Below are 8390 nucleotides of genomic sequence, written 5' to 3' on the forward strand. Positions count from 1 at the left end.
GGCAGATTCCTAACCACTGGACTATGAGGGAAGTCCTGGGTTCTTAGAATAGACAGAGACTTTCCAAATGGTTGGTAAATAGGTGACACCCTTCTACTGTAACCCCAGGGTTTTGTGTGTGCATGCTCAGTTATGTCTGATTCTTTGTAACTCCTTGGACTATAGTCCATCAGGTTCCTCTGTCCATGTGATTTTCCAGGCAAGGATTCTGGAGTGGGTTGCCATTTCCTCCTCCAGGAGATCTTCCTGACCCAGGGATCAAACCCTCATCTCTTGGGTCTCCTGCATTGATAGGCAGATTCTTTACCACTGCACCACCTGGGAAGCCCCAGGGACTGCTTACAATCCAGCAATTAAAGAGTTAAGGCCTGGCCCATTCTGATTGGCTGGTGACCCTGCCTGCTGTGTTATTCAATATTTTGAGCATAACCTTTGGATGAAAGTCTTCAGGATAGCATTTATATTCCTATCAACACTGATCCTGAGTTGGGAAAGTAATCTCCCAACAAAAAATCAGGATATGCTGGGTGGATAAACAAGATACACACATGTTCAATAGGGTGTTCATTCAGTGTTTGATATTGGATACCTGAAGGACAAATGGATGAAAGTATCCCGTAGGAAGAAAGAAATCCAACAGACTGCAGTTTCCATCCCTCCATCAACATGGGGGGAGCATAATCTCTTCACTCCAGAGGGCAAGGTGTTTGAGTTCTTCCTTTTAAGTCCTTTTGGGCGGTTCCCCAATGTTGTCCTCATCTGTACTATGGACATATTAGCCAGCTCTGATGTCACGTGCAGCAGCTGGAGCTGAGGCCGCAGCATCAAAAGCCTTTGTGAGGTGGCCTTAGTGACAGGGGTTCTGAGGCAGGGGCTACCCCACCCCGCAGTGGCTAGGTCAGCTGTATCAGCCCTGCCCTCCAACTCCAGAACACCACCTGCCTGACCTAAACCGCGTCATGTTGCTGCCCCTCCTGGGCGCCTGTGCTGTCGTGGGCCCGTTCTGGGGTCCCGAGTGGGAGCCAGTGCGGGGCCTGCTCTCTGAAGATCGCAGCTGCAGGGACCCTCGGTGCTGTGGTAACCTGCTTGTCCTCTGCCTCTTTCTGATCTGGCAGGTCCGGCACTACTGGCATCAGGTCACCAGGACCCACCACAGCGTGAGGAAGTTCCTCAAGGTGAGGGGGTCCCACCCACCTCTTTCCCTCCACACCATGATTGTGTCAGTCATTTGTTACAGGGACCCTGTTCTATGCCCTGTGTACCGGAGATGGATTCAGACTGAACTCTGATGAACTCAGAAAGAGCATTTTCTTGCCTCAAAAAAGAGCATTTTCTTGCCTCAAAGCCAGCAGTCACCCTGGACTTCTCTCTCCCTCATGCCACGTGTTCAATCCACCTGCAAGTCCTATGGGCTTTACTTGCAAACCATATGTCAAATCTGATCATTTCTCAAACCCTCACCATATTCTTCGGGACTATAGGTACCACCTTCTGCCTGGTCCCTGCCTCCTGTCTCAACCAACCATGGAGCTCAGTGGTCCATGCAGCCAAGAGAATGAACTTCTGTCTCTCTTAAAAATTTGTCATCCAAGGATAATGCGTATAAGCAGATTATAAGTGTGAATTTTTATTTTTTTAAATTTTATTTAAAAAATTTATCATCTTAACTACTTAATATATATATGTATATTGTATATACTTAAATGTACATATATTGTATATTTATTTATTTTGGGCTGCATTGTGTCTTAGTTGTGGCATGCGGGATCTTTCATTGTGGTGTGCAGGCTCTTCATTGTGGTGCTTGATTTTCTCTCTAGTTGTGATGCTGGGGCTCAACAGCCCCCCAGGCTCAGTAGTTGTGACAAGCAGGCTTAGTTGCCCTGCGGCATGTGGGAATCTTAGTTCCCACAACCAGGGATCAAACCTGAGTCCCCTGCATTGGAAGGTGGATTCTTAACCACTGGACCACCAGGGAAGTCTTAGATTATAAGTGTGTAGATCAATGAATTTTTGCAAACTGAACACATACAGGTGCAGCATTAGATTAAGAAAACAGACCACTACCAGCAGCTCAGAAGCTTGCAGACACCACTCTGCTGATTTCTAAAAGCATTAGACTGGTTTTGCCCATATGGCATCATGCAGTAAATATTCCTTTGCACCTGGTTTAGGCCTAACATTATGTTCATGAGCAAGAACAAACTTTTCAAAACAGATCATAACACTTTGCCACTCAAGACTTTGCAATGACTCATGGATATACTTCCAGTCAAACTCAGAACAAAAGCTAACTCCTAACCACACTCCAAGGCTTGGAATAATCTGTTCTGCATTTCTCCCTGACCTCATCTCTTTGTGCTGTCTTCCTCACTCACTCGTTCCATTCTGACTACACTGGCTTCCTAGCTGTTCTTTTACAAATGACCCTGTTCCATCCTCAGGGCCTTTGCATGAATGTTTCCTCACCTACAAGATTCTTTCTTCAGATGTCACTTGGTTTGTCCCTTGCTTCATCCAGGTCTCCAGTCAAACATCACCTCCTCTGAGAGGATTCTCTGACCAGGAAGCTAACCCCATCCCTACTCTTGCTCTTATTTCCATTAGAACACTTTTTGATACCTAACATGTTGTATACTTGGTTATTGTGTCTTCCAAGTCTGGAAGACAGCTCCCAACAAAGACTTTGTGTCTTGTCCATGCTGGTACATCCAGGACCTAGAACAGTGCATGGCCTGGAATAAACTCTTTCTCTATCTTTCTTGAGTATTTTCTCTTCTGTAAGTTTAATTAACTTTGCTGTGCTGGGTCTTGGTTGCTGCGTGAGGACTTAAGAGTGGGGATTACTCTCTGGTCGTGTTGTGTGGGCTTCTCATTGTGGTGGCTTGTTTTGCTTCAGAGCACAGGCTCTAGGCACGCGGGCTTCAGAAGCTGTGGTGCGCAGGCTCAGTTTCAGCTCATGGTCTCTACAAAGCAGGCTCAGCAGTTGTAGCATAACAGCTTAGCTGTTCCTGCAGCATGTGGGATCTTCCCAGACCAGGGATCGAACCCACATCCTCTGCACTGGCAGGCAGATTCCTATCCTCTGTACCACCAGGGAAGTGTAAACGAATACTTTCTTGAATGAATATTTTCCTTAAGAGAAGTGACTCCCCATTTCCTGAACCCCAGCACCATCATCTGGATAATGAGGATTACAATCCTGATCTGTGAGGATTAGATGAGATAATGTGAATGCAAAGATTTTTACTTCTCTGTTCTTACCTACAGGTGCCACCACAGAAGTGGGCAGTGCCCTCCATGAGACATGACACTTGTTTCAGGCTGGCCCCTAAATTCTTTCTCAGTCCTGGCAAGTTCAGGGGCTTGGATGCTCATGCCCGACAATGGGCCCAAAGTAAGAGCAGGGAATACTGGAGGAGCCTCGAGGAATCATGGACCCAACATCTGCTCTCTTGTCAGCGCCCATGTCAAGGTGTACTGTGGGATGCCTACACCTCTTCTGATCGTATCTTTTGCACCACCTCCTTTTCCAGCACCAGTATGCTACCTCGGGACAGTTCTTGGGAAGTATGGCAGGTACCCTGGTGTTGTAGTGATGGTCAGACTGACCTGATTTGTAGGCCACGGCCCCCTGCCTTGGACAGGTGCCAAAGGATGGAGCAGCTGTTGGTCCATCCCCAGGAAGAACTGGCACCACTGGAGTATATTGTCAACATGAGATGCCACCCCACCTCCATGACCCCTGTCCCAAACCTCCCTTCAGCTCAGAGCTTGCCGTTCTGTTCCAGAGAGTTCCTAGCAGTTCCTTCCAACCAACAAGTGGGAATGCCCACTTGGAAATCCTGGGGCTGCCCACATGAGGTCTGCGCACCAGGAACGGAAAACCTGACATTAAGTAGAGAGGCCAGTAGAGAGACCCAGGCTCCAGGGTGCGCAAACCAGAAAGAGAGCAGAGGGGATAATGCTTGGGAAATTCAGGCACCTGGAAGGCAACTGCCAATAAACTTTGGGATGGAGGACATGGCAGAGAGTAAGGTCCTGGACTGGGGCAGCCAGAGACTAGTAATAAGTAAGGCTGTTGGAGAGATCTTGACACCATGGTGGGAGAACCAGGACCAGGTGCAAGTTGAAAGTAGGGTTGAAATTCAAGAACTATGGAAGAGAAGTCCGGGGGAGACTGGAGGTGAGAATCTTCCTGAAACCCAGGTGTGTAGAGGAGAGAAAGTAGAACAGTTAAGATGTAAAATTGATGCAGAGACCCAAACACCAATGTGGGAAACTCAGGATAGGAAAAGGGATAAGGATGCTATAGAGACCCAGTCTTTTGAGAACAAGAAAGAGGCCAGAGGAGAGGATGAAGAAAAGAATGAGGCCCAAGTGTTGAGGAAGCAAGGCCAAACTGGAAGTGAGGATGGTGAGGATACCCAGCTCCCAGGGTGGGGAAAACAAGACCAGATTACAGGTGATACTAGTACAGAAATTCAGGCAGAAGAGAGGAGAAAAGAAGACCAGGGTGGAGGTGAGAATGCTGTGCAAATCCAGATATCTGGGAAGGAGAACTTGGGAGAAGTGAAAAATGAGGATGGCATAGAGACCCAGGCCCTGGGGTGGGGAAAGCAGGAATGGGTTCAAAATGAGAATGTTACAGAGATCCAGACACCAGGGTGGGAGAAGCGGGATCAAGATGGAAGTGAGAAAGCTGGGAAGATCCAAGTATGTAGGGCAGAGATCCAGAAACAACTAAGACATGAACTTCAAGTGGGGTGGAGTAATCAAGGCATAAAAAGAGGTGACGATGCTGGGGAAAGTCAGATATCTAGAAGGAACAACCTCAGGGAGATAAGAGAGGAGGATTGGGTGGTGATCCGGGCACAATGTTGGGGAGACCAGAAACCAGTAGCAAGTGAAATTGACAGAGAATTTAAGACACCATGTTGGGGGAGTGAGGACCAGATTGGAGGTGAGCATAGAGCAGAAATCCAGGCACTGGAGAAGAGAGACCAGGGAAAGGACAGAGATGATGATACAAACACCCTGGCCCCAGAGGCAGAGAACCAGAGACAAATAAGAGGTGTAACTTGGGCAGAGACTCATCCATCAGGGATGAGGAACCAGGAGCAGTTTGGAGATGAGACTAGAACAGATATCCAGGCAACGGGGAAGAAAAACCTGGGAGAGGTTAAAGGTGAAGATAGTAAGGAGACTCAGGAACTTAGGGAAGAAAACCAGTACCAGTTAAACAGTGAAATTAATGGAAATATTCACATACCAAAGTGGAAGAATCAGGAACATATTAGAAGCAAGGATGGTAAAAATACCCAGGCATCTGAGGCAGAGAACTGGGGAGAATTAGCAAGTAAAATTGATGTGGAAACTAATTCAGCACAATGGAAGAAAGAGGAGCAGGTTGGAGGTGAGAATGGTGCAGAAATTCAAGCTCCAGAAAAGAGAAACCAGAGAGAAGCTGGAGGTGAGGATGGTATAGAGACCTGGACACCTGGAGAAGAGAACCAGAGTCAGTTAAGAGATGACACTGATGAAAAGACTCATTTGTCAGACAGGAAGAACCACCAGCAGATGGGAGGTGAGAATGAAACAGAAATTCAGACACCAGAGAATACAGACCAGAGAGAACCTGGAGGTGAGGATGATGTAGAAACCCAGAGACTTGAGAGAGAGAATGAAGGACAATTAGATGGTGAAACTGGATTGAGCCACCCACCAGGGGGAAGGAACTGGGAGCAGACTAGAGGAATGGACAACCCAGAAGATCCAACAATGGAGAAGAAAAGCCAGAGAGAGGTTGGAAGCAAGAGTGGTAGAAATATTCAGAGACTTGGGGGAGGGAAGCAGACACTGTTAAAAAGCAAGGTTAATGAAAACTCCTGCCCACCAGAGTGGAAAAACCAGGAGCAGACTGGAGGTGAGAATGGTGCAGAAATTCAAATACAAGGGAAGAGTAACCTGAGAGGGATCACAGGTGATGATGGTAAAGAGACCCAGGCTCATGGTGGAGAATATCAGGGAGAGTTAAGAAGTGAAACCGATGAGGAGATCCAGATACAAGGGCAAGGAAACCAGAGCAAGTGTGAAGAGGATGCTGCAGAAATCGGGGATGTAGGAAGCCAGAGAAAGTGCAGAGCTGAGGATGCTGGAAGTCTTCGAGTGCCAAGGCAAGGAAACAAAGGCCAGGTCAGAGGAAAGGATGCTGCTGAATGCCCTCTCCGAGTTGACTGTTTTGGGGGTGAAGGGCCCCCAGCCCTCACTGGTTCTGACTATGGGGCCATGGATCAGGAACAGGCTATGACTGCTGCTCCCCATCCTGAGATGAAGGCTCTCCCCGACCAGAGCGAACTCTTTCTGCTTGCCAGTGGAGAGGGGGAGCATTTGGCCGGCCAGAGCACGGCCACTACTGCGAAGCCCAGAGTCGATGTCGTCCCAGCTTCCCGGCAAGCCAGACCTAAACCCCAGAGAAGCCGACAGAGGGACAGAAGAGTGGATCCAGGGAAGACCAATGACCGGACTGGACAGCTCCGGAACCCACACTCTTTGGCTGCTCCCCTGAGCTTGCCCTCTGCCTGCCCCTCTGTCTCATGTGGCCACGCCCCGCCAGCCGCCACAGCTCCATTGGGTGGTCCCACTGCCCTCACTGTCCTGCCCAAGTGGCCAGTCCTCAAGAAGAGTCAGCGACAGCTCCTGGAGTCCCTTATGCGGCGGAAGATCGCCCACCTGAAGTGGGGCCTCCCGCAGCGGATCCTAGAGTCCTACTTGCACTTTAATGTCTTAGGACCACGCCCACTGCCTCTTGCTGGGCAGAGGCTCCCTGGGTTGCACATGGCCTGTGAGTTGCAGGGGCAGCAGGAAAGTGAGGCCCAGGGCTCCAGGCCAGGCCTTAAGTCCCAGAAGGTTCGGCCCCCCGAAGGGAAAAGCTCAAAACCTGCTACACAGGCCAGAGCCCTGGAGAAGCCTAGACCGTGTGGGTCGGAGCCAATAGGTGGTTCTATCCCTCCTGTAAAGCCCAAGAGAGTTAGGCCACCAGGGGGCGCTAGAGAATCGCAGGATGTCCAGAAAGCGGCTCCTCCCAGGGTGGAGCTCACGGCTTCCAGAAACCGCAGGCCTGCTGCAGAATCTAGCAGCTGGTGTGGCCAAGAAAGGGTCCAAGAAACTTCCAGTGAAAACAGCAGGGGGAGGAAGATGGTCAGGCTGGGGATCTCGCGGATGGCAGAGAGGGCTTCCCGCAGAGTGAGGGTCTCATACCCCAGGGCAGGCTATGACCACTGGAGAAGGGAACACTCATCTCAGAAGCCCCTCAGAGTCCAGGGTCAGCAGCTCTCACAGAGAAGAGGGAGCCTGGGACCTGAGGAACGCAGAGGGGCTGGGCAGCAGCCTTCCTCCTGTTCCACAGACACCTTCAGCTTCAAGAGGAGTCTCCACTCTGCTGCGGCAAGGCTGAGCATGACCTTTTTGAACAAGAGCTCCCGGTCCCCACACTTGGCCAAGGCCCAGCACTCAGCCCCCAACCTGAGTGTGAGGGATCCTGGTCCTACCCTGCTCCCCAGAGTGGGTGACCCACATGCCAGGGAGGGCAACATCAGAGTTCACACTCCTCTGAAGAGGGACCTTCAGCCACCAGGTCACTGCGGTGCTGGGGCTCCTCTTCTCAAGACAGAAGAACTGGAGGAAATTGAGAACCCACATGGGGCCCTATGGAATCCACCAGCCCCCAGAAAGTCTGGTTTCATGAAATATTTGAGGGATTTTCTGCTCCAGCATGGCTTTAGGAAGTAGGCTGAGGGCACAGAGTCTTCAAAACACATCCAGAGAAGGCATGAGAGTGGCCTACTAACCCCTAAAGGGGATGATAAAATAACCTCTAATAAAATTGGTTATTTAATCCCTGTGAGGGTTCTGCTTTCTTTGATACATGTTTTATAAGTGCCTCTTTTCGGGATGGGATACCATATGGGTGGGATAGCTACTCTATGGTTTAGAAGGTTTGGGGAATGTGGGTCAGCCCAATGCCGCCTCCTAAACACCTGCCCTCTCCAGGTCCTCAGAGGAGGGTTTACTGAAATTTCTATCATGGTTCTGTCCTGTCCTACTGCTGCTAAATTGCTTCAGTAGTGTCCAACTCTTCATAACCCTGGGGAATGTAGCCTACCAGGCTCCTCTGTCCATGGGATTCTCCAGTCAAGAATACTGGAGTGGGTTGCCATTTCCTTCTCCAGGGGATCTTCCCAACCCAGATATCAAACCCACATCTCTTATGTCTCCTGCATTGGCAGGAGGGTTCTTTACCTCTAGCACCACCTGGGAAGCCCTGCCCTGTCCTCAGTTTAGTTCAATTTAGTTGCTCATTCATGTCTGACTCTTTGTGACCCCATGGA

General features: G+C 49.7%; 1 protein-coding gene across 1 annotated transcript; it reads left to right on the plus strand.

Annotated features, from left to right (window-relative positions):
* Positions 1-865: 865 nt before the first annotated feature.
* On the plus strand, positions 866-7897 carry LOC110126938 (uncharacterized). The gene is made up of 2 exons (XM_020876879.2): positions 866-1175; positions 3271-7897. Exons 1-2 carry the CDS (start codon positions 960-962, stop codon positions 7789-7791), a joined length of 4737 nt encoding a protein of 1578 aa, XP_020732538.2. The 5' UTR covers positions 866-959; the 3' UTR covers positions 7792-7897.
* Positions 7898-8390: the final 493 nt, after the last annotated feature.

This window comes from Odocoileus virginianus, chromosome 23 (assembly GCF_023699985.2).
Source record: "Odocoileus virginianus isolate 20LAN1187 ecotype Illinois chromosome 23, Ovbor_1.2, whole genome shotgun sequence".
Classification (NCBI taxonomy): domain Eukaryota; kingdom Metazoa; phylum Chordata; class Mammalia; order Artiodactyla; family Cervidae; genus Odocoileus; species Odocoileus virginianus.